Below are 26,236 nucleotides of genomic sequence, written 5' to 3'. Positions count from 1 at the left end.
AAACCACCATTAGAATCAAATACAGAACAGTTCCATCATCCCAAAAAATTCCCTCATATTACAGACACACTTCCCCTACCTATAGATAGCCCTTTGAGCCTTTCAAGTTTCAGTTCAGGAACATGCAATTTCTATTTTAAATTTTAAAAAATTAAGTGATTTTCTTTAAATTTTGAATGCTATGCCTAGATAATCAATGATGATTAGTCTCCAAAAAATTAGCTTTTATTTACCCTTTCTCTAGAACCTACTGGAGAATATATATTCTATTAAAATCAGACAAATAAACCAAGAAAGATAATCTCCAGTGAAGAAGGGATCCAGTGTAGGACAAAAACGAAAAGAATCCCCAATATGGTAATGAGGCAAAGTCCTAGGTAACAGATGAGCAGAAGGCAACAAATCCAGACAGAAATGCGATGGAAGATTCAAGACAGTTGAGGGAAGGGGAGACTGATAAATTATCTTACAGGTTTGAAAGTACAGAATATTGTATTGAAGAGATTTTACAGAGGTATTTGAAGATATGGGAAATTTAGTCTCCAGTTCAAAGAAAACTAAGCAAATAGAAAAAACAAGGTAATTTAATAACTCCAAGAAAAATTATAAACAAAACAGTCACAGTATTGGCCTGGCAAATAGTTTTTACACAGTCACAATTATGCAATGCTAAGTATGGATTTTTTTAAGTATGATATAATTATATGAGAAGAATGAAGATGTAGAGGAAAAGGTATAAGGGAACTGAAATCCTTATATACCATAATAGAAAGTCAACAACAACAAAATCTGTCAATAAGAATTAAGAAATAGCTTGTATGCATGCATAGATCAATTAGAAGTATGGAGGTTAAAAAAAAAAAAACTAGAGCTAACTACAGAAGAAATTAATAGAAAGTTAGAGTAAGGAATTCGGTTTTATAAATATACTTCTTAGTACTATTTGACTTTTTGAAATACATATGTATGCTTTTCTTTTTAATTTTTAAATAAGTGACTTAGGATTTTAGCTTTTTAGGGGAAAAAAATGTTCTCTTCTAAATTAGAACACAGTTTGTAAGACCAATAGGTGAGAGCAATCTTGGCAATCTTGGTAATTACCAGCGGGAAAGCAAAGGTAATGATAAATAAGAAATCCCTTCTTATTTATGTTTGTTAGATACCGAATTGTGTCTTCCCCAAAATTCTTATGTTGAAACCCTAACCCTGGTCTCAGAATGTGACAGTATTTGGAGATAGGGTGTTTAAAGAAGTGACTGTTAAAATGAAACCGTTTTGGTTGTCCTACTACACCCGGACTCCCGGTATCCTTCTAAGAGGAAATCTGGACACAAAGGCAGCAGGGGTACATGCAGGGGTACATGTGAGGACACAGGGAGGAAGCAGCCATCTGCGAGCTAAAGGAGAGAGACCTTAGAAGGCATCAACCCTACTGAAACCTTGATCTCAACCTTTTAGCCTCCAGACTGTGAGAAAATATCTCTTGTTAAAACCATTCAATCTGTGTATTTTGTTATGGCAGCCCTTAGCAGATTAATGCTATACTTCTTATTATTTCCAAGTAGAAAACTCAACATTGATATTTTAAACTTTTTTTTTTTTTAAAGATTTTATTTAGGGCAGCCCAGGTGGCTCAGCGGTCTAGCGCCGCCTTCTGCCCAGGGCATGATCCTGGGGACCCGGGATCGAGTCCCACGTCGGGCTCCCTGCGTGGAGCCTGATACAGGACTCAATCCCAGAGACCCGGGATCATGCCCTGAACCGAAGGCAGAGCCTCAACCACTGAGCTACCCAGGCGTCCCTAAACTTCTTTTTAAAACATTATTTTAAACAAAGATTTTTCCCTCATTATTCCAATCTAAATAGGATTTTTTGCTTGATCTGGGATTTGGGATGGAGCTGAGCCTGCCCACCCTTTAAAAACTCTGAAGGATTATGAACCACTGCAGGCTGTTAAACGGGGGAGCAACAAGATAATTATCTTTCTAAAAGACAAGACTCATTGCTCTTCACTTAATATGTGCTCTTGATGATTTAATAATAAAAGCACAGAATTTTAAAACTAAAGAGAACTCTACAGATCATCGGGTCCAGTGGTTTTCAACAGTTCAACATTTTCCCCCCACCAGCTACCCAAGACAGTGAGTGATGAGCTCTTCTGCCCACCACACCCCCTGCAGTTGAGAGGGGCAGGGGATGGGGTAGTTCCTCATTACTTTGAATGTTTTAAAGCATTTGCTGCTTTTCTTAAATGTTTTACTTATTAATATTAAATCCAAGGTTAGGTTATACAGATATTTCATATTTGGAGAAAAAAGTCTTTGTTAAAGTAGGAATCTAAGAAAAGTGCTTAAGTCAGTGTAAGTCTCAATCCTTTTCAAAAATACAATTTACTATCTAAGTTCACCTCCCATTTTGTCCAGGTTCTTTGACCTGCACAATACCTCTATAATGCAAGTCTTTCCAGGAACTGAGCAAATGTGTAACTGCGACATAGTCTACCTTAACCCAAAGCATTATCACAGAATCAAAAACGCCAGTTCTAAACTACTGCAATATAAATGCAATCTCAAAATTTTCTTATAACCACTGTTTGTAGAGCTCAACTAATTTCAAAACCATCCATGGCTAAGAAATTATAGAAGTTTCCTGAAAGACAAGAGGCTAAGAATGCACTGGAAAAACTTCCATCAAAAACTCATAAAATTCTTCTGCATGTGGATGTCCAATTTTCCCAGCACCATTTATTGAAGAGACTGTCTATCTTCCAGTGGATAGTCTTTCTCCTTTGTCGAATATTAGTTGCCCATAAAGATAAGGGTCCACTTCTGGATTCTCTATTCTATTCCATTGATCTGTGTGTCCGTTTTTGTGCCAGTACCACACTGTCTTGATGACCACAGCTTTGTAGTACAACCTGAAATCTGGCATTGTGATGCCCCCAGCTATGGTTTTCTTTTTTAAAATTCCCCTGGCTATTCGGGGTCTTTTCTGATTCCACACAAATCTTAAAATAATTTGTTCTCTCTGAAGAAAGTCCATGGTATTTTGATAGGGATTGCATTAAACGTGTAAATTGCCCTGGATAACATTGACATTTTCACAATATTAATTCTTCCAATCCATGAGCATGGAATATTTTTCCATCTCTTTGTGTCCTCCTCAATTTCTATCAGAAGTGTTCTATAGTTTTGAGGGTATAGATCCTTTACCTCTTTGGTCAGGTTTATTCCTAGGTATCTTATGCTTTTGGGCGCAATTGTAAATGGGATTGACTCCTTAATTTCTCTTTTTTTCAGTCTCATTGTTAGTGTATAGAAATGCCACTGACTTCTGGGCATTGATTTTGTATCCTACCACGCTGCCGAATTGCTGTATGAGTTCTAGCAATCTTGGGGTGGAGTCTTTTGGGTTTTCTATGTAGAGTATCATGTCATCGGCGAAGAGGGAGAGTTTGACTTCTTTGCCAATTTGAATGCTTTTTTTATTATTTTTTAAATTTATTTATGATAGGCACACAATGAGAGAGAGAGAGAGAGAGAGAGAGGCAGAGACACAGGCAGAGGTAGAAGCAGGCTCCATGTACCGGGAGCCCAACGTGGGATTCGATCCCGGGTCTCCAGGATCACGCCCTGGGCCAAAGGCAGGCACTAAACCGCTGTGCCACCCAGGGATCCCTTGAACGCCTTTCATGTCTTTTTGTTGCCTGATTGCTGAGGCTAGGACTTCTAGTACTATGTTGAATAGCAGTGGTGAGAGTGGACATCCCTGTCTTGTTCCTGATCTTAGGGGAAAAGCTCCCAGTGCTTCCCTATTGAGAATGATATTTGCTGTGGGCTTTTCGTAGATGGCTTTTAAGATGTTGAGGAATGTTCCCTCTATCCCTACACTCTGAAGAGTTTTGATCAGGAATGGATGCTGTATTTTGTCAAATGCTTTCTCTGCATCTATTGAGAGGATCATATCGTTCTTGTTTTTTCTCTTGCTGATATGATGAATCACACTGATTGCTTTACAAGTGTTGAACCAGCCTTGCATCCCAGGGATAAATCCTACTTGGTCATGGTGAATAATCTTAATGTACTGTTGGATCCTATTGGCTAGTATCTTGTTGAGAATTTTTGCATCCATGTTCATCAGGGATATTAGTCTAGAATTCTCCTTTTTGGTGGGGTCTTTGTCTGGTTTTGGAATTAAGGTGATGCTGGCCTCACATGCAGAAGAATGAAACTAGACCACTCTCCTGCACCATACACAAATATAAACTCAAAATGGATGAAAGATCTAAACGTGAGACAAGATTCCATCAAAATCCTAGAGGAGAACACAGGCAACACCCTTTTTGAACTCAGCCACAGTAACTTTTTGCAAGATACATCCACGAAGGCAAAAGAAACAAAAGCAAAAATGAACTATTGGGACTTCATCAAGATAAGAAGCACAGCAAAGGATAGTCAACAAAACTCAAAGACAACTTACAGAATGGGAGAAGATATTTGCAAATGACGTATCAGATAAAGGGCTAGTATCCAAGATCTATAAAGAACTTATTAAACTCAACAGCAAAGAAACAATCTAATCATGAAATGGGCAAAAGACATGAACAGAAATCTCACAGAGGAAGACAAAGACATGGCCAACATGCACATGAGAAAATGCTCCGCATCACTTGCCATCAGGGAAATACAAATCAAAACCACAATGAGCTACCACCTCAAAGCACTGAGAATGGGGAAAATTAACAAGATAGGAAACCACAAATGTTGGAGAGGATGCGGAGAAAAGGGAACCCTCTTGCACTGTTGGTGGGAATGTGAACTGGTGCAGCCACTCTGGAAAACTGTGTGGAGGTTCCTCAAAGAGTTAAAAATAGACCTGCCCTATGACCCAGCAATTGCACTGTTGGGGATTTACCCCAAAGATTCAGATGCAATGAAACTCCGGGACACCTGCACTCCGATGTTTCTAGCAGCAATGTCCACATTAGCCAAACTGTGGAAGGAGCCTCGGTGTCCATCGAAAGATGAATGGATAAAGAAGATGTGGTTTATGTATACAATGGAATATTACTCAGCCATTAGAAACGACAAATACCCACCATTTGCTTCAAAGTGGATGGAACTGGAGGGTATTATGCTGAGTGAAAAAAGTCAATCGGAGAAGGACAAACATTATATGGTCTCATTCATTTGGGGAATATAAAAAATAGTGAAAGGGAATAAAGAGGAAAGGAGAAAAAATAAGTGGGAAATATCACAAAGGGAGACAGAACATGGAAGACTCCAAACTCTGGGAAACGAACTAGGGGTGGTGGAAGGGGAGGAGGGCGGGGGGTGGGGGTGACTGGGTGGCAGGCACTGAGGGGGGCACTTGACGGGATGAGCACTGGGTGTTATTCTGTACGTTGGCAAATTGAACACCAATAAAAAATAAATTTATTAATAAAAAAACTCATAAAATATCACTGAAATCAGGGACAGAGAAAAACCTATAATCAGAGCTGAAATGGACTGTGGAAATTAGAAGCATATTCTAATTTCTGGTAAGGCTATCTCCAATCTTCCATAACCAATCAAATGTGATTTAAGAGGAGTCAACTTGACTATTAAACCCCAATTCAGGAAGTATCTTCTTAGACCTAGTTTATTGATACCTGAACAAGTAGTAATCTCATCTGTCCCAACTACCCACAAAACCTTCAAGCAATGGCTTATTAGAAACCCTGTCCCATTAACTACATAGATGAAACAAGACTGGTAACACCACAATGCTGGATACAACTGGCAGGCTCTGATTTGGAAAGAATATTACAGCAGAATCCATTTCGGACTGAACTCCAATTCATCACAAATCAACCAGTCCCCTCTCATATCCCACCCCACTCAACCTAATTTCAACCCCAATTCATTTTAGGTAACAACTGGGTCTTATTGAAACTCCACACGTATATTCTGTCATTAAGTAAGGAGCTGGAAAAGGTGATTCAAAGCATTCTCTCAAATTTATTCATGTATTAAGCATCTACTATATGCCAGTAACGCTGCCACAGAAAACATTACTGACCAAAACCTGGATCCTTGGGACCTCCCTGGCCTCTAAAGATGACCAAAATTTAACTATAAAGTAAGAAAAACCAAAAAGTTTTAAAGTACAAAAGACTAAAGTAAAAAGAATACACTAACAATGCTCATCCAAGAACTACATTAATGTTCTAGAAAAAATTAGCTATCACCAAGTGCTAATATAGACGTTATGGTGTGCCTGCATGGCTCAATCAGTAGAGCATAGGACTCTTGATCTCAGGGTTTTAAGTTTGAGCCCCACATTGGATGGGATATAAAAATTACTTAAAAATAAAATCTTCAGGGATCCCTGGGTGGCTCAGCGGTTTAGTGCCTGCCTTCGGCCCAAGGAGTGACCCTGGAGTCCCAGGATCCAGTCCCACATCAGGATCCCTGCATGTAGCCTGCTTCTCCCTCTGCCTGTGTCTCTGCCTTTCTCTCATTGTGTGTCTCTCTCATGAATAAATAAATAAAATATTTTTTAAAATAAATACATAAAATAAAAAAATAAAATCTTTTAAATAAAAAAAGAAATTATAGAAGTTATGAAGTAAAAGCAGAGGGATCCCTGGGTGGCACAGCGGTTTGGCGCCTGCCTTTGGCCCAGGGCGCAATCCTGGAGACCCAGGATCGAATCCCACATCGGGCTCCCGGTGCATGGAGCCTGCTTCTCCCTCTGCCTGTGTCTCTGCCTCTCTCTCTCTCTCTGTGACTATCATAAATAAATAAAAATTAAAAAAAAAAAAAAAAGCAGAGTAAGACAACAGAACAGTTAAAATCATGTAGAAAGCAGTAAGTTACAGAAATGTGACAGAAAATTTTATTGAACACATACCAAAAATGAGGAAGAAATTGGAAAGACAAGGAGGGATGGTGATAGACCAAGAATAAGGAATCAAGTAAAATTCAATTCATGAGAAATAGGGAGTAGCATATTATTCCACCTGTGAATAGAAGCCCCCTCCAAAAGAAGGCTAAATAAGCAGAATGAAATCAATAACCAAATAATCAATAACCAATAACTGAAGACTTTTTTCTAATACATGAGCATTTCATCAAATTATAAATTAGAATAGAGGCAGATCTTCTTCATTTTTGAAACAGAAATCACCAAAGTATGACTGTATAAATAGTATTCAAACAAAAATTGAACAGCAGCAGAGGAGGGGAAGGTGTTTCGACAGCCACTGTAACGAGATCAAATTCTCTCTCTCTCATACACACACACAACTAAATAAATAAGCAGGGTACATGATCAGTTTTTTTTTTTTTTTTAAGGGAAAATTAGTGCACTAATTCCTTTTTCATGGCTGGTATACCAATAGAACATTTTTAGGGGGAGAAAAGGGCAGCTGATAGCATTAAACATTAGGAGTAATAAATATATATATATTTAATATATATACATTTAATCTGATTAATCAGATTCTCTCAAATTCATTCATGTATTGATCTCAAAATTTTCTTATATATATATATATACTCAGACCTGGGTTTTCCAGTATAAAAGTTATTTACAAAATGTTTGATCTGGGCAAATTAAATTACTTCAACCTTCTATTCATTTGTCTGTAAAAATAAAAATACCGGGATCCCTGGGTGGCGCAGCGGTTTGGCGCCTGCCTTTGGCCCAGGGCGTGATCCTGGAAACCCCGGATCGAATCCACGTCAGGCTCCCGGTGCATGGAGCCTGCTTCTCCCTCTGCCTATGTCTCTGCCTCTCTCTCTCTCTCTCTCTCTCTCTATGTGACTATCATAAATAAATAAAATTAAAAAAAAATAAAAAATAAAAAAAATAAAAATAAAAATACCACATACTCCATAGGAGTAATTGTAAGGAATACATAAAATAGGGTTTGTAAAGCACTTTACATAGCACCTGGCTGGCACAGTAAGCGCTTGATAATAAACGGTGGCTATTACTATTTAGGACTATTTATTTTCCGTTGCTCCCAAACCTGCCCTCTACCCCTATTTAATCAGCCATAAATTTTCTGATTTAATTCTCATATGGCCAATTATCTCAGCTCTTTGATTTGTCCTCCTTATCCACATAGATTCAGTAGCATCCCTTTATCTAAGCCCATAATAAGTGCTAAATAATTAATAGCTTTAATTTCTATGCATCTAGTTCCCATCCCCATAAGCTTAAATTCCACCAACCTCTATCCTCCCCCTTTCCATCACTACCAATCCTGAGATTTCCAGCTTCCAAAGTTCAACCATTTCCTGACTTTGGTTAATTTTCAACATATTATTGCTAGACATACACACTTAGCACCAAGTACTTGACAGTGATTTCACCTACTACCTAAAAACTATAGGAACATTTATTCAATCACACAAGAGCACACAGGTAAAACAAAAAAACAAACAAAAAAAACAGGTGAATTAGACTTGAGTTTAAGTCATAAATTTAGTTGATTTGTAACACATAATGTAATTAAGATATACAACTGTGTAGTTAATATTCATGACATACCCACTTTGTGCCCAAACCTACTGACTCTCTAACTCTAATCAACCCTTGAAGACTGATATAATTACCAACACTTTACAGGTAACTGAGGAACAGGAATGAAATAACCTGCCCAAAGGCACACGGCTAGGGGCTAGGAGAATCAAAACATGAACCCCATCTGTCTCAAAAACTTGTGCTATTCCCAAAACAGTAAGTGAAATATGGTAATTTTTTTTAAAGATAATCCTCAAAAGGGCATTACACATAGTATAATACAAATACAGATATCCTTTCAATAAAACATAAATCTAAGAAGTTGAACATTATCAGAGTAATCTTTATAGTCTTACAGGTTTTTTTTAAAGGTTTATTTATTTAAGAGACAGAACTCAAGTGGGAGGAGAGGCAGAGGGAGACGGAGAGAGAGAGAAATCCCCAAGGAGAACCTTCCACCCCATCCCCACTGAGTTCCCAACTGAAGGCAGGGCTCCATCTCACCACCCTGAGACCATGCAAAATCAAGAGTCAGATGCTTAACCAACTGAGCCACCCAGGCGCCCCTATAGTCTTACAGTTTTGAAAAGAATAATGGACTGAATTGCCCCATTACCACTAAGAATTATTCTAAACATTCATTCATTCGTTTAAGAAATAGTTAAGTGGGGATCCCTGGGTGGCGCAGCGGTTTGGCGCCTGCCTTTGGCCCAGGGCGCGATCCTGGAGACCCGGGATCGAATCCCACATCGGGCTCCCGGTGCATGGAGCCTGCTTCTCCCTCTGCCTGTGTCTCTGCCTCTCTCTCTCTCACTGTGTGCCTATCATAAAAAAAAAAAAAAAAAAAAAGAAATAGTTAAGTATCTGCACCTATGTGCCTGGCATTGCCACTACAATCTTTTTCCTAGATGACAAAATTAATTCAGTCTACTAAAAACCTGCCTCATAACAACTTCAGTGTTTTAAGACAAGATACCAAGAACACACTTTATTCATTCTACCAGACCAATTTAAAAGTTTCTTGAAAATTAAAGTATTATAAGGGAGAAACCAAGGGCATAAAACCAAAAAGCATATAAAACAACAAGTGTAATAGACTGAATGTTGCCCCTGGACCCCAAATTCGTTTCCACCAGAACCTAGGATGGATCATATGTGGAAATGGGGTAGTTGCAGAGGTAATCAATTAAGGATCTGAAGATGAAATCATCCTAGATTTAGAGTGGGCTCTGTATCAAATGAATGGTATCCTTTATAAGAAGAGGAGAGAACAAAGACACACCCACAAGAGGCCAGGGAAGACAGAGGCACAGAATGGAATTTAGCTACCACAGGCCAAGGAACACCAGGAGGCACCAAATGCTTGGAGAGGCAAGGAAGAGACTCTCACCAAGAACCTTCCAAGGGAGTGTAACCCTACAAACCCCTTGATTTTGGACTTTTGGCCTCCAGAACTGTGAGAGAATAAATTTGTTGTTTTAAGCCACCGAGTTTGTGGTACTTTGTTATTACAGCCCTAGGAAACACTGTTTTTTCTAAAATATGATATTCACCATGAAGATTAACAAGTTAACAAAAGTAATCTTTTTTGAAAGCAGGTTTTCTCATAGGTACTACACATGCCCAATAATTCTTAAATGGAACACGCTGTACATAATGACTGGGAACCAAACAAATATTCACCTTTGATGAGCATCAGTTACTCCTCTGTGCCCTCACACAGTGACATCTGTGGAAGTTAGCTGGATAGGACTTCTTTTGCTCCTAGGCTATTAGGTTCCAGCTCCATGGATTCTGCTTTTTGAAGTTGTGTTTCACGCTTCACAGCCTACCTGGAGTTAACTCTTACAGCCCTCTCTCCAATGCTCTAATTTGGGAATTTGAATTTTCTATGGGCTCCAAAACTCATAAAGCTAAAATTATTACAATGAATTTTAAGAATTATGCTTTACAAAATACTAGAAGTGAAGACTCTCCACAGAAAAAGATGGCATAAGGAAGGAAGTCTGGGAAAGGATGTATGCTCTCCCTTTTGGAAACTACTATGCATATTAACACAATAATGGCTTTTGAATTATTATATGGCCTAGTAAAGAAACCTGTCAAACATTTTTAACCTGTCTTACTTAAATACAGGCTTTTCCTGCCACAGTTTTCAAATAGTGTCCCAAAATTGATGGCTCAGATATTTTCTCTTTCAGAGTAGGCAATAGCCCTTCTGAATATTGTCTTTCTCCCTCTTTCTTCCCAGCAAAATCTTGGTAATGTAAAGCTATCATATCATAATCTGTTCTTTTCTTTAATTATAGGAACAAATATATTTGCCTTGAACCCAATTAACAACAAACTTCAACATTAGAATTTTAGTAACAATACTTTTGAAAATAGTGTTTTATAGCTTAGAAAAAACACATTATCACACTTAAGCCTCACAACAAACCTATGATATAGGTAATTATGAGGCTCTAAGAGATTATGCAATTTGATTAAATAAAGCTATTAAGTGATCAAGTTGGAATAGGTATTCTGACTCCAAGTCTTATGACCTATCTACTCTACCGCACCATTAATATGCAGAAAACTGGGGGCGGAGGGGGGGGAACTTGGCACAATATCAAACCCTAAACTGTTTCCTCACAACTAAGCAAAAGATGGGTGCCTGGTGACTCAGTCTGTTAAGCATTTGCCTTCAGATCAGGTCATTATCTCAGAGCCCTGGGGTGAGCCCCACATGGGCTCCCTGCTCATCAGGGGAGTCTGCTTCTCCCTCTCCCTCCGCCCCTCCTCCACTCTCGCTCACTCTCTCAAATAAAATCTTAAAAAAAAAAAAAAAAACAATAAAACTACGCAAAAGATTCTCCTTTGAACTAAATTCAGTTGCAGACAAATGAATTGCTGCTACATCAATAACAAGTGGACCTTGTCAGGAATATGCATTAAGAGAACCATTCCCCTTTCCGAAAGCTCAAAACTTAACTCTTCCAACTGTCACTGTTCTGTGGGTTTTTTAAAGATTTCATTTATTTATTCATGAGAGATAGAGAGAGAGAGATAGGTGCACATAGGTGCAGATACTTAACTATTTCTTTTTTTTTTTTTATGATAGGCACACAGTGAGAGAGAGAGAGGCAGAGACATAGGCAGAGGGAGAGGCAGGCTCCCCACGGTGGGGGGGGAGTCTGATGTGAGACTCAATCCCATGACCTCAGGATCATGACCTGAGCTAAAGGCAGATGCTCAACCACTGAGCCAGCCAGGTACCCCAGACTGTCACTGTTTTTACAGTAGTGCTAAGATACTGGGCTTTTTAAAAGAATTATTTATCTATCTATCTATCTATTTATGAGAAAGAGAGAACAAGCAGGGGTAGGGACAGAGGGAGAAAAAAAAGAAAAAAAAAAAAGAGAGGGAGAGAGTGAGCCTTAACCAGACTCCATGCCCACTGCAGAGCCTGATGTGTGGCTCCATCTCAACGACACTGAGATCCCAACCTGAGCGAAAATCAAGAGTCCAATGTCTAATGGACTGAGCCACCCACACATTCCTAAGATATCTTTTTTGAACAAAACGGGAAGACAGGTATTTCTGCCACGGAAGACTTGCAGGTCACTCACAGCAAAGGTTACCAGGATTCACAATGTGTCCCTCACAAGTTAGTCAACTACTAGCTAACATGTTACTGCTTTCTAAAGGGAACTTTGTCTAACCGTAGAACACTGTAACAAATGCTCTCCTAATCAGATATGTAAATCCTAAAGTGAAACAAGATCATACTTTGGAAGAGAAAATGTTAAATAGGAAAGAGATACCACAAAGAAATATCTACTAAAGATATTCTAATCACCTATATAATTCCCACTCTAAAATTAAGAGTAAAAAGAATCTCACTCTGGGTGCGTGGGTGGCTCAATTGGTTAAGCATAGGACTCTTGATTTCAGCTCATGTCAAGATCTCAAGACCCTGTAATGGAGCTGCACTTCGGGGGCCTGTTTAGGATTCTCTCTTTCCCTCTGCCCCTCCCTCATCCACCCCATTCTTGCCCACCCCATTCTTGCCTTCTTTCTCTAAAATAAATATATAAATCTTAAAAACAAACAAAAACAAAGCAAAACAAAAAACCTCACTCCTAAAAGTATAAGGAAAATAATTCTAGAGAGGGGTGAGCTTTAAAAGCTATAAGTATAAATTTGAGAAAGGCAGGTTTTCCTAACAAAACATTTCAGGCATCCCAAAAGGCAAACCAAATACCCATGTTCCACCCACCACTAGCTTAGGCAGTAAAACATCACAGATGCAAATAAAGCTCTGTATGCCCCTCCCAGATCTCTTTCTCCTTTCTCTCTCCCAAGAGGTAACCACTACTTCGAATGTGGTATTTTATTTGTCTTCCCTTCCTGTATGAACCCATAAACAATACTGTAACAATGTTTTCCCTATGTTTATTTCTACAAATTTAATTTTATATATATTCTAATGCCTGCACCAGACAATTAAACAGTACAAAAGGATATAGTGAAATGTCCCCCTGCTACCTAGTTCCTCTCCTCTGAACAACTAATGTAATGGTTTCATGTTTATCTTTAAAGGGTATGTTTATCCATACATATGCAAGTAGTTACACTTAAATGCCTTATTTGCTCCTATTTTTTATACACAAATGGTAGGTATACTCTCTTCTAATTTGTTCTACTATCCCCTTATTCTTCCTCTTAAAAATACACCTTGGAAATTGCTCCCTAAATTATATAAAATCTTGTTTTTTTCTAATGTTTGCAAGGCATATCATTGTATGGATAACCATAATTTAACTATTGTCCTACTAGAAAGGTTGTTTCCAACCCTTTGTATTTATAAACAATATGAGAATGAATAAATTCATTATTTCCTACACACAGGAGTATATCTATAGGATAAATTCCTAGAGGTCGAATTGCTGGGCTAACTTTAATAAATACTATCACACTCTATAGGAGTGGCAATAATTTACTCTCACTAGCAATGTTTGGGTGTTTTTGCATGACTTTAAAATTTACATAAATAACATGACAGTACATGCTCTTCTACTTCTTCAGTTTTTGTAACTTGAGACTACCTAAACTGATACAGATAGATAGATAGATACAATACATAACTTTTTTCCTTAAAGACTTTTTTTTTTTAGTAAGCTCTGCATCCAATGTGGGGACTTGAACTCATGAACCAAGATGAAGAGTAGCATGCTTTACTGACTAAGCTAGCCAAGAACTGCCCTCCTTAAAGAAATTTTTGTTTTGTTTTTGTTTAAAGATTTTATTTGTTTATTCAGGAGAGACACAGAGAGAGACAGGCAGAAGCAGAGACACAGGCAGAGGGAGAAGCAAGCTCCCTGCAAGGAGCCCCTTGTGGGACAGGATCACGCCAAGTCCCAGGATCACGCCTTGAGCCTAAGGCAGACGCTTTAACTGCTAAGCCACCCAGGCATCCCTCCTTAAAGAAATTTTTAAATAATTTCTACTGCGCCTGATTCACCTATTTACCTGAAATTGCAGTTTTATGTAGAAAAATGCTCCCCAACTTAATAGGTTGCGTATATAAACAACTCATTTGCCGAAGACCACCTACACCACTAAAGAGACCATCTTCTCTTCTCTTGGAAAACTTAACAAAAACTGCCATTTTAATTTACTGCAATAGTAACATGACTCTCTGTTCATCCATGCTTTTAAAACTGTTGTACCTAGGGAAAGGGGAGTGGATCCTGCAAGGGAATAGAGACTAACACCCTGATAGCCAGGATTAGAAAAGGGTAATTTGGAAATATAAAAGATAATTCAAGCATAATCCCAAACCAACTTTAGTAGTCTGTTTAAACTTTCCCCTCACAATGATATCATTGTTACCAAATGACTTTTTTAGCCTGTAATAGGAAACAAAATATCACTGCAAATTTATAGTTTCCTTTGCCCCCCAAAATAAAATTTCTTCTAAGCATATAATATCATAGTGGGAATTTGTCTGTGTATCAATATCATCTAATATTAGATGATATTGTAGATTAATATCATCTAATATCTAATATTCTGTTAGATTCCTTTCCTATGTTATATTTACCAACGTGTAACTAATTTTAAAAGCTCTATCTACTCCAAACTATCTCCATTGAAATACATGGCTAATCATATCATTCATAAGAATTCCTGTCAAATTAAGGCTAGTGTAAGTTACCAACACCACCATTGTAACAGCTGTTTTAACCTGCTCAAATGAGCATCTATGTCCACCTCTCTCTCTCCTAACAATTAATACCCATTCTGTATAGGTATTTATCCTGTCTCCCTCCACTAAGTATATCAGAATAAGATGCCCTCACCACACACACACTCAACAATGGGCCATATTCCACCATGGGTAACACTATCTCCCTTGCGAGTACCTACTTAGGAACATAAGCCTAAACCAATTGGCACAAGGCATCCCTGGTCCCAAGGACTAGATGAGCCCATGAGACTCGTGAGAGGTATGCTGAAGCTTCTGTGCTTTGGAGAGAGAAGCACAGAGATATTCTTGGCTAGGTTGATTTTCTATTACTATACTTGGAGCAAAAAGCATCACAACTGCTTGACAACTTAAAAATGCACTGGATGAGGATTTTGACCAGTATCAACTGATGTATTTATGAACAAATTTAACCCTATCAATGAAACCTTTGATTCTTTGATGAATATTAGCTTTTCTATGATACAAGAGGAGAGGTTGATGGTATTTAGTATTCAAGAGAGGCACATGTGGAAGAATGAAGGCTAAGGAACAGCACTCACTGGAAGGATTCTTGTCACAGACATCACAGATCAAATTCAGAAAATGAAAAATCTCCTCTTGCTTTCCTATTTACCACCATGCCAAAAGCTACCTAGCAAACACAAATATGAGACCTGAATTACACAGGTCTTTATTAGAATGATGAGCATCCTAATCCAAGCAGAACCCTGGGAGGAATAAGGGCATCAAGACTGTCATCACTATTCTGGGGCATTAATGAGCACTTCTTACAAATATTTGTCAACTAAAAGCAGTTAGTAATTGCTAACAAGTAAAGAGACTGACAACATAGCTAAAAATAACTTTGAGGGCACAGAGACATCTTACTGGCCTAATATAGACCCACCCTGATGGCTCTTATTACCCTATTCTGGCATTTGCTTCTTACTTTCTTACATTGTTGGCCTTGCTGATTTTCATAAGAAGGCTTAGGCAGTTGCTTCCCTGTGGGCTATACAGCAATTTTCCAGTTCTATGACTCAGAAAGAGCAAGAGAAGGAAGGGTTCTCCTCTTCCATCCCTAGATAAAATCAGAAAATGTTTATTTAGCTCCGGTAAAGCAAGGCTCAGTTAATTCACTGTTCAGACTTTCACAACTTTTTTTCTTTCAAGTCAAACATTTACCAAGAGCTTGGTATATGCAAGTCATAGGTTATTTATCCAAAGCCAATGCATGAATTATATTTATCAGTTCCATGCTTCCTTCCTCTACATCCCTAATAGGTCAAATATCTTAAAGAAAAAATATTTATGCCTCACAAAATTTGCAATTAAACTTTTTGTGCCAGAATTGGTGGACTCGTGATCAAATGTGTTATTTCTAGAATACTGTGTTGAAACACAAGGGTAAGAGATTCCATACTTTCCTTAAAAAAAGTTCAAATGATGTGCGCTAAATTATTAAAACATACATATCCTGTGAAAATAAGTGGAAACAAACTACGTTAATGAGCTAATAAATACCGTCTGGGGGCAACATCTGCACTACCTACCAAGTTTGGCACAGAGTCTGCAAAACTGGTAATTCAGAAACACTTGAAGGCACGGAGTCTGCGTTCAGAACATAAACCGTGCATCGCAAATACAGGACCAGTTTTATACTCATTAACTGCTCCGAACAAAAATTAGTCATCCTTCCCAACAAGATGGCCCTTTAAAAAAAAAAAAAAAATTCCGTAAGCTACCCCAAAGCAAGCTTACTTTCTGGGGGAGGCTGAGGAGGGGGCACCCATCGCACACTAAGAATCGGCCCCGGCAGGTAAGGGGAGAACCTCCTAGAGGGGACGGAAACGCGGACGACCCCGGGCGCCGCCAGGGGGGCCATGGGCTGGCGCGGAGCCGAGGGAGCGGCCGCGGGCCCCGGGAGGCCCTCGCCCCGGCCCCCCGCCTCCCGCCCCGGCCCCCCGGGCGGCGCAGCCCCGCCGGCCCCACCTGGGCGAGTCCGCACCTCCGCACCTCCGCAGCCCCGCCCCGCCCCGCGCAGCGCCCAGCCGAGCCGAGCCCCTCGGGCCGCGGCGCCGTCGCCATGGCGACCGCCCCCTTCCCCCCCCCCCCCCCCCCCGCGGCCAGGCAGGGTCGCGCCGCAGTCCCGCGGCCGCTCGGACGCCGCTGCCGCCGCAGCCAGGCCGGGGGCTGCCGAGCCCGGGGCAGGGGGGCAGGGACGCCGGGGCGGGGGGCGGGGGCTGAGAGGCGCGGACGGCGCGCGGGTCGCCGGCCGCCGCCGACCCTCGCCCCCGCGGTCCTCACCCTTCACTTTGCCGAAGGTGCCGACCCCCAGCGTGTCCCCCAGGATGTAGTGGCCGATCTTCACCCGCCCGTCGTGTTTCTGCTTCTCGGCCGTCGCCATCTTCCTCCAGGAACTGAGCCTGCGCATGGCGCCGCGGGAGGGGGCGGAGGGGGCGGGCAGGCCGCGCCGGGGCGGGGGCGGGGGCGGGGGCGGGGAGGGGAGGGGAGGGGAGGGGACGCGGGCGGGCCGCCGGGCCTCCGGGCCTCCCGGCCTCCGAGCCGCCGCGCCGCCGCCAGCCGCGCCCGCCGGGCCCCCGCCCCCCTCGGCGCTCCCCCGCCCCGGCGCCGGCGCGCACGCTCCCCCTGGCGGGGCGGCGGGGGTCGCCGGCGGGGCCGCGGGGCCTCGGAGCCCCGGAGCCCCGGTTCCTCGCGCCGCCGCGCCGCGCCCCGCCCTGCCCGGGCCCCGGGGCTGCGGAGCGGGCGGCTGCGCTCCCCGGCGGCCGGTCCTGCCCGCGGCGACCCCGCTGCCGGCGACTCCCGGGGCGGGGCGGGGCCGGGCGGGCGGCTCTCCGGCGCCGCGGGCGGTGGGACGCGGCCGGGGACTGCGCCGGGCCGCCGGTTCCCACCCAGCCTGCTCATTTTTGCGGTGCGGATGGACCTGAGAAGCCCCCGGGAGGTGCCCTGACGGAGAGCATCTCCGACGGAGCCCCCTCGGCACCGGTCCCCTGCGGCTGCGGCTGCGGCTGCGGCTGCGGCTGCGGCTGCGGCTGCGCTTGGTGCCGTGAGCCCGTCCGTTGCCGCCGGGCGCCTCGACAGCCCTAGTGGCGTCGTCGGGCTTTCCTGCTCCTGGAGGCTTTTCTCAAGTTTCCTTCCCCAGGCAAGCCCCGTGGGAAAGGGCCGGTTGGGAACCCTGCGAACGGTATGTGTGCTCAGGAATGGGGTGTTACACACGTAGGAATTAACATTTTTAGGTTTCCGGTAAAATGTAGACTTTGAACTGAAGTCGAGGCTTAGGGTTGCATCAACCAAGTCAGTCGACAGATACTTATCGTACTTGCGATGAGTACAGTTTAGTCTATCATCTATACAAATGGGATGTGGCCTGTCACGGGGGGCGGGGGGGCGAAATATGCTTGTTGGTATTAAATTTCTTTAAAGATCTTATTTATTCAGGAGAGACCCAGAGAGCGGCAGACACACAGGCAGGGGGAGAAGCAGGCTCCCCACAAGGAGCCCGATGTGGGACTCGATCCTCGGATCACACCCTGAGCCAAAGGCAGGTGCTCAACCGCTGAGCCTCCCAGGCGTCCCTGTGTTAAATGTTTAAGCCAGTTCACTACTCAGTTGAATTCCACTGACGTGAGCAAAGTGAAGTGTCCAAAAAAACAAGATACGATCTCAGTTTTGCAGTGTGATAGCGTTTGGGCCAGTGTCAATGGGCAGAGTTGAACCCATCGAGAAAATAATATAAAAAAGTAAGACTAAAAGTATTATCCTTTTTGTACCTAATCAAAGTTACCCAGCTCGTCTGTTATATTCTGTTTATGAAAGCAAAATAACATGCATTAAGTACTGCAAGAGAAGCAAAAGCTTGAGTTTAGAATTACATCAACAGTTACAACTAGCCCTGGATAATCAGTTTCTGATGTATTATGGACTGCACATATTCTGAAGGGCCATAAAGTTAAGAAGTCTGATTACTAACATACTTGGGGAGTGGGCAGTGGTAACTGTTTTTGCTCTGTGGTCTCTTTATCTTTACTTGTTGCCTCCTGAGTTTCTGCATCTCAGGCATCTTGGATCTCTACAAAGCGGAAATAGATTACTGGATTCTCTTAGAAAAAGAAAAACTTTAATTCCTTACCCTGAAGTATCATCTTAAATTTCTTTAAATCTGCATCATGTCTAGAGTTCAACCTAGCAAAGTTCTGTTATTTCTTTTAACCTAAAAGAAAAAAGAATTACAAGGTACCTCAGTCCTGTGTGGTTAAGCCACAAAACATTTTACAAAGGAGCAAACTGAAGCTGCATTTTGCAAATCAATGGGCAATCTCTTCACGAAACTATGAAAACCCAATTAAGAAAATTATATGGGTTTTTTTTTAACAGAAACATGTTTGTTTCTGTTCTAATATTTTAGATTATAGTTTTATTTAATATATATTCATTAAATGCTACCATTCACTCAAAGGCATTACTGGGGAAATAAAACGTAGAATCTTGGATCAAAAAGGCTTGACTGGGAACTTAGAGGTCACCTTATTTGGTCTTCCATAGTCTCTATTTAAGCAGCTTTTATTGCTGGTTTTTTTTTTTCCTTATGATTAAAAACTGAATTCAGTTAACAATTTCTAAGAAGGTAAATAAGCCTTCTTTAATCGCTTGCTTTTTCTCTTTCCTTCATTCAAGTTTTGGTCACATTTTCTTGCACCCTCTCTTTTCTTTCATCCTCGCATTGATCCATCCTCAAACCCTCGCTCATTTCTTCTTCAAACACTGCCGGACCCTGTAGATAAATACAAAATGAAAATTCATGGAGGAATCTCTTACCCTGGAGGAGCTCATAGTCTAGGATGACTGTTCTCTATTTCCTCCTACTCAGATAGTATTCACATGCTCAACATTCTCCCGGGTTAGAAGTGAAGATAAGCAAATTGGTTTACACCCAGTTTCCAGACACATCTGTTGTAACTACCCCTTTCTCAAGCCAAGTAGATTGGAATGTAAGTGGACAGGAGTGACTTTACAGAAGCGACCTTGATTCCACACTAATTTAGGAGGGAGGGGAAAGGTAAACTGGTTTCAGATTTCAGTAGTTCAGCTTTTATAAGTACAAATAAGTTGCAGTACATCTCAGCACTGATGAAGACATACCACAATGACCCAACACCCTGTTGGAGAACCTTGCGTTTCAGGAGGAAGTTAAGTAGTTGTCAGCTGTTTCCCCTCCGGCCCTTCAGGGATCCTATGAGAGCTGTGCATTCTCTTGGTCTTTTCTTGTTAAGGCCATCACAGTGTTAGTGAACCGTACACTGACAGGTGGATATTACACTTCTTCAGTCTCTCTCTCTCTCTCTCTCTCTCTCTAAATATGGTGTCCAGAACTAAAAATTCTGAGCACTATACTTCTATTAATGCAGCCTAATATGGTCTTACCTTAGTTGTAGTTACACTGTAACTAATATTAAATATTTATTTAAAAAGTAGGTATTAGTTTGCTAGACTCTAAGGACTCAAAAGACAAAGGAACACAATACTGCTTTCAACATGGCAAAGCAATGTCCTAGGTGCTACAATAAAGACATATGTATGGTCCTTTTTTTAAAGATTTTATTTTTAATCTCTACAAAATGGAGCTCAAACTCACAACCCCAAGATCAAGAGTTGCATGCTCCCCCAACTGAGCGAGCCAGGTGCCCCACTCTATGGTTCTTTAAAAGGGGTTTCGTGAAGGGAAGGCATAACCTTTATCTGTGGAGGTCCATAAAGCTTCAACTTGAATATAGGGGAAGGGCAAGGGGTATTGCACTGTACTCAATGAAGGATGGCACAGGGTGTGGGAAAACATGGGGAACAAGGCATCCCAGGCAGAGGGAAGAGCATATGCAAAATCACAGAGGGAAAGAAGCCTTAGGCTTTTCAGGGAAAACAAAGTAGATACAGGGGATGAAATCTGGATGTACAGAGGGATTTGTTAGAAGAAACAAAAGACAAACAGTAAATCCTGAAAAATCCTCATATGTACTTCTCAATTTGGACGTTATGGAGTGATGAACCACAGAAGATATGAAGTAGGTGCATTTTAGAATTACTTTTACTAAAGAAATTGATGGCTATGGGTGCCTTTGGTAAGGGAAAATGGTGATCAAGAAGTCAGGTGGGCAGACTTTCCCATATTTACACTTCTTAACTTTTTGGTTTTGAACCTTATGCATATATCATAGAGTCAAAAAGTGTTTAACTGTTAGAAAAAAAAATTAAACTCTGAATTCATTGTGGAGGATGGTTTGGAAAAGAGCAAGACCAAAGTGGTGATAAAACAGGAGAACTGGTGATGAAATGATGAGACAGGTACTATGTATAAAGAAGAAAAATTTCAAATAGACATGGAATTAGCAACACCAGAGATTGGTGTGGACAGAGAGGGTGAGGAAGAAATCTTACTTACCTCTCGACCTCTGGAGGGATTTTTGGGAGAATGGGGAATAGAGGTTCAATAGAAATAATGAATTCTACTTGTAACATTAGGGCATCTAAAAGACATTCAGGTAAGGATATCCAGGATGATACTAGTAATACAGGTCTATTACTCCAAAGAAAGTTCAGCCCAGAGATACAGATTGGGTGTCATCACCATACAAATGGCAGATTAAGTAGGGCATTAAGGGATCCAAGAATAGAAGATTTACTTGGAGAATATGGATAATTAGAAGAGTCCAGAAGCAATATAAGCCTATGGAAGAGACAGAAAAAAGAACAGTTTATATTAGAAGCTTCCAAGATGTTAGTGATAAAAATTTGTGAACTATTTTCCTCTATTTAACTAGATGGTTCCTAACTCCTAATTAGAAACTTTTTAGGCAAGGGATGCTGTATGGCTCAGCAGTTGAGTGTCTGCCTTCAGCTCAGGACATGATCCTAGAGTTTTAGGATCGAGTCCCGCATCAGGCTCCTGCAGGGAGCCTGTGTCTCCTCCCTCTGCCTATGTCTCTGCCTCAATCTGTGTCTCTAATGAATAAATCAAATCTTTAAAAAAAAAAAAAAAATGTTTAGAACCCTCTCATGATGACAAACTTTAGCTTCAATTATCCTTCTAGACATAGGCCTAGAACTGTTTTCTAGGGAAAATCTTAGCACTGTCTGCGAGGACTCCCTTGGCCCATCTCTATGTACAAGTGGCTGGTTGATCCTGGTTGGCTTACTTCCTATTAATGAGAAAACATCAACCCTACCCATCTCCCAGTTGATTCTCTGAGTATCAGGCATGTAGACCTATCCATGATCAGCAGCAGAAGGTGTATTCCTTCAACAAAAAATGTAACAACTTTGCTGCCCTGTTCCTATCAGCTAAAGGAAACAATGTCCTTGAGACTATATGGAGAGAAAAGTAATTGGACTGTCCTGTTTCTGGTTGCTATTAGTCTTGCTTTTACTCAATTGGTAATACAAGGAGCTGATAAATGCTTGGATACCTTGAATGGGCTAATAATTTGTCTCTCCATTCAGACCAGCAGTTTGGTTCCCTTCAAAACAATATTCTTTTTTTTTTTTTTTAAGATTTTATTTATTTATTCATAAGAGACACACAGAGGCAGAGACACAGACAGAGGGAGAAGCAGGCTCCATGCAGGGAGCCTAATGTGGGACTCGATCCTGGGACTCCAGGATCACACCCTGGGCCAAAGGCAGGCACTCAACCGCTGAGCCACCCAGGCATCCCAATATTCTTTTTTTTTTTTTTTTTTTTAAGATTTTATTTATTCATTTAAGAGAGAGAGAGATCACAAGCAAGGGAGAGTGGTAGAGGGAGAAGCAGACTCCCCACTGAACAGGGAGCCTGATGTGGGTGGGACTGGATCCCAGGACCCTGGGATCATGACCTGAGCAGAAGGCAGACACCCCACCAACTGAGCCACCCAGGCGCACCAAAACAATATGATTTAAAACTTTGTTCAACATTGGAGTGCCTTCCTGGCTCAGTCAGAAGAGTGTGCAACTTTTGATCTCAGGGTCATGAATATGAGCCTTATGTTGAATGCAGAGGTTACTTAAAAAAAAAAAATCTTTAAAAATTTTTTTTGTGGTTTGACATTTATCTAAGTGGAAAGGCACAAAATAGAGGATTGCAGAGCATTTTTCCAGGGAGCAAAGACACTGATGTTACTAGACCCTCATTTCTTAGACTGCGATCAGCAGGCCATCTAAGCACACATTCAATCTAAGCTGGTTTTCTGTAGCCGGGGAGCTCTTATCTCACCACAAGTAATTTAGCAAAGTGGTTCTTTTTCACTACCCCTTTCCAGGAAGAGTTCAGGTAAATACAAATTTGAGTGATAATTTGGCACCTCAGAGATGTATAGTATCCCTTACAGACTGACTCCTATGCAGCTGCCTGGCTTAGCTCCCTCTGGTCTGGGCTGCTGTCCTGTCCTCAGTGGAGGGGTGTATTGTAAACTGGAAGAGATGCTGTAAGAAACAGACATGCAAAGCCTCTTCACTTCAGCTTGCCCAAGCTCCCTTATTTACTTTAAGGGAAATATTACTCTTTAAGCTTTCCAGATCCTTTTTTTTTTTCTTAAGAGAGAAGGCATGAGCGGTGGAGGGGCGGAAGGAGAGAGAATCTCAAGCAGGCCCCATGCTCAGTGCAGCATCTGATGTGGAGCTTGATATCAATACCATAAGGTCATGACCTGAGCTGAAATCAAGTGCTAGACTCTTAACCAACTGTGTCACCCAGGTGCCCCCCACCATCCTCTTCCGATGCCTTGTTTTTTTTTTTTTTAAGATTTTATTTATTTATTCATGAGAGAGAGGGAGGGAGAGAGGCAGAGACACAGGAGAGGAAGAAGCAGGCTCCATGCAGGGAGCCTGATGTGGGACTGGATCCCTGGTCTCCAGGATCTGGCCCCGGGCTGAAGGCGGTGCTAAACCGCTAAGCTACCGGGGCTGCCCTTTTTTAGTATTTTTTAGAACAGCTTTAGCATTACAGAAAAGATGTGAAGATAGTACAGAGTTCTTATGTACTCCACAGCCAGTTTCTACTGTTATCAATACCTTACATTCTGTGGTACATTTGTAACAATCAATGAACCAATATTGATATATTATCATTAACTGAAGTCCACACTTCATTCCAATTTCCATAATTTTTACCAAATTTCCTTTTTCTGTTCCAGGACCACATTGCATTTAGTTATCATGCCCCTGTAGGATCCTCTTGGCTATGAGAATTCCTCGGGTATTCCTGGTTTTAATGATCTTGACAGTATTGAGGTGTATTGGTCAGGTATTTTGTAGACTGCCTCTCTTTTGGAATTTGATGTTTTTCTCATGGCTAGACTGATTGTTAGTGGTTTGGGAGGAGGAACACAGACAATGGTCCATTTTAATCTTATATCAAGGGTTCATACTTACGTACATGGTTTATCACTGTTGGTGTTGACCTTAATTACCTGCCAGAGGTCGTGTTTGTCGGGTTTCTCTACTATAGACTTACTCTTTTTTTCCTTTTTTCCATACTGTATTATTTTCTGTATTCTATAGAAGGAAATCACTAACCACAGCCCACACTTAAGGATTGGAGAGTTATGCTCCCCTGCCTTTAGGGTATGCTATCTACGTAAGTTATTTAGAATTCTTCACAGTTTTGCTTCTTCTCTCCCATTTATTCAATCATTTATTTACAGCAGTGTAGATTCATGAATGTTTATTTTATAGCTGGGTTATAATCCAATTCTCCCTTCAGGTTATTATAACTGGGTTATAATCCAATTCCCTTGCAATTCAAATATTGCAATTTGAGCAATAAATTGTTCCAGCTTTGATCAGTGGATGCTTTCTTAGTTGGCTCCTGTATCCTTTTGACATACCTTCATCAATGTCATTTTTATTGTGTTTTTGTTTAGCACTTCCTTACTTTCTGGTACTACAAGATGTTCCAGAATCATCTTGTATTATTTCCTGCTCCAGGGCTAGGATCAGCCATTTCTCCAAGGTATCCTGCTTACTTTTATTGGAGAGCAGTATTAGAATCCAAGATTTGGTGTTTGAAGTGTCATTGCTTCTAGACTCTCTCAGCTGACAGAGCAAGAAAATATATGTGTGTATACTATCAATATACCCATATCTCTAAATATTGCTATATGTACAACTGCCCCTATCTGTAATAGCTAAACATGATTTTATATAACCAACTCTAGTCCATCACTACATAGGTTATCCTTGTCTCTTTCCTTTGCTTATCTTTAAACTCCCACTCCAACAGCAAGAAACCTAGCTTCCATTATCTAACAATCCTTTCCTTAATTGCTTAGAGTAGCAGATGTATTTATGGAAATAGAATTGTTAACCCTACCTCTGTGGATAACAACTGTGCAGTTCCTTTTGTCTTTAGTTTTATAGACTCCCTCATTTCCAAGTGCTAATCTGGACTTCACCATTTCTTTAGGTAAGCACCTTTGCCCTCCACCCTCTTCAGTGAGGACGTTTTACGTAGTATAATACCAATAGATTATGTTGTCACAATCTGCATTCTGCTCTGGAATGCCCCAATTTTTGCTTTAATCTCTTATGTACCATGTTGCTGAGGGAGGAATTCCCTCCTAGGGTCATGCGGATGGCCAAATGCACACCACCAAACAGAGGACCATCAGCAGTGGTCTCTTGGTCACATACTAACAGGGGTTGCCATCAGGAACAGAACAACCAACCAGTGGGTTCAAAAGGCAGGATTTGTAGTATCAATAGGGTGGGTTCCCTCCTGGTTCTTGTGAAGAACGTGACTAGTTACTTGAATAATTGTACATGCTGACAGGGAACTGAACTCACTACTCAAGAATTAGCACTAACTATGCCTGGCCTTTTGGTAAGGAGGGTTGTTTGGCTATAGAAACTTAACTGTGGGAGCAGAAAGGGGAGGGGAACTTATAGCTATGCCTTTTGAGGCCCTCTCAATATTACCAGATGTCAAGGCAACAATATGTAATATTGAACCTTAATATTAGGCCTTACACCACAGCCTTGCAACTGACTTTTTAAAATCTGCATACCTTCAGGTTCACGTCCCACTGTAAAGTTCTACGGATTTTGACAACTGTTCAATGCCATGTGTCTGCTATTATGGGTCAGAATATTTTCACCACCCTAAAAATCCCGTGCTTCACATGTTCAACTCTGTCCTCTTTTTCCTGTCTCTTATCATTTTGCCTTTTTCAGAATGTCTACTTAATTGGAATCATACAGCATGGAGTCTTTTCAGACTGGCTTCTTTCCCTTAGCAATAACCATTTAAGGTTCATTTCTGTCTTTTCTGTCACCCTTAAATGCTTTTGAAATAAGGAAAAGATACAGTATTTAAACATTTAAGGGGCGCCTGGATGGTTCAGTCAGGTAAGCATCTGCCTCTGACTCAGGTCATGATCCCAGGGTCCTGGGATCAAGCTCCATGTCGGGCTCCCTGCTCTGCGGGGAGCCTGC

General features: G+C 41.3%; 2 protein-coding genes and 1 long non-coding RNA gene across 16 annotated transcripts in view; 1 reads left to right on the top strand and 2 right to left on the bottom strand.

Annotated features, from left to right (window-relative positions):
- PRKAA1 (protein kinase AMP-activated catalytic subunit alpha 1) overlaps positions 1-17,221 on the bottom strand; it is a 36,228-nt gene extending 19,007 nt beyond the window's left edge. For 3 of the 13 annotated variants that reach the window (XM_072824792.1, XM_072824794.1, XM_072824796.1), the window contains exons 1-2: positions 17,063-17,196; positions 15,705-15,836 (exon numbers count right to left, since the gene is read on the bottom strand). Coding sequence is in view for 3 of the 13 variants with exons in the window: in XM_072824785.1 (XP_072680886.1) it covers positions 17,063-17,189 (127 nt within the window). In the remaining 10 variants the exon portion in view is untranslated. Of the gene's footprint in view, positions 1-15,704; positions 15,837-16,308; positions 16,447-16,516; positions 16,656-16,747; positions 16,773-17,062 lie in introns of those variants that run through there. The other 10 variants (XM_072824788.1, XM_072824793.1, XM_072824795.1 and 7 more) reach the window with 7 other exon arrangements.
- Positions 17,222-17,655: 434 nt separating this feature from the next.
- The window catches only part of CARD6 (caspase recruitment domain family member 6), a 41,111-nt gene continuing 32,530 nt past the window's right edge, over positions 17,656-26,236 (top strand). The window contains exon 1 of one of the 2 annotated variants that reach the window (XM_072824782.1): positions 17,656-17,960. The gene's annotated coding sequence lies outside the window, so the exon portion shown is untranslated. The remainder of the gene's footprint in view (positions 17,961-26,236) is intronic. The other variant, XM_072824784.1, reaches the window with a different exon arrangement.
- LOC140632608 (uncharacterized) lies at positions 19,301-26,130 on the bottom strand. The gene is made up of 2 exons (XR_012030224.1): positions 25,116-26,130; positions 19,301-19,547 (listed from the first exon to the last, which is right to left on the bottom strand). It is a non-coding gene; the product is annotated as an uncharacterized lncRNA (long non-coding RNA).

The sequence above is a fragment of the Canis lupus genome, chromosome 4 (genome assembly GCF_048164855.1).
Source record: "Canis lupus baileyi chromosome 4, mCanLup2.hap1, whole genome shotgun sequence".
NCBI lineage: Eukaryota > Metazoa > Chordata > Mammalia > Carnivora > Canidae > Canis > Canis lupus.
The sequence above is the reverse complement of the archived record's forward strand: the minus strand, read 5'-3'. Positions and strand labels throughout refer to the sequence as shown.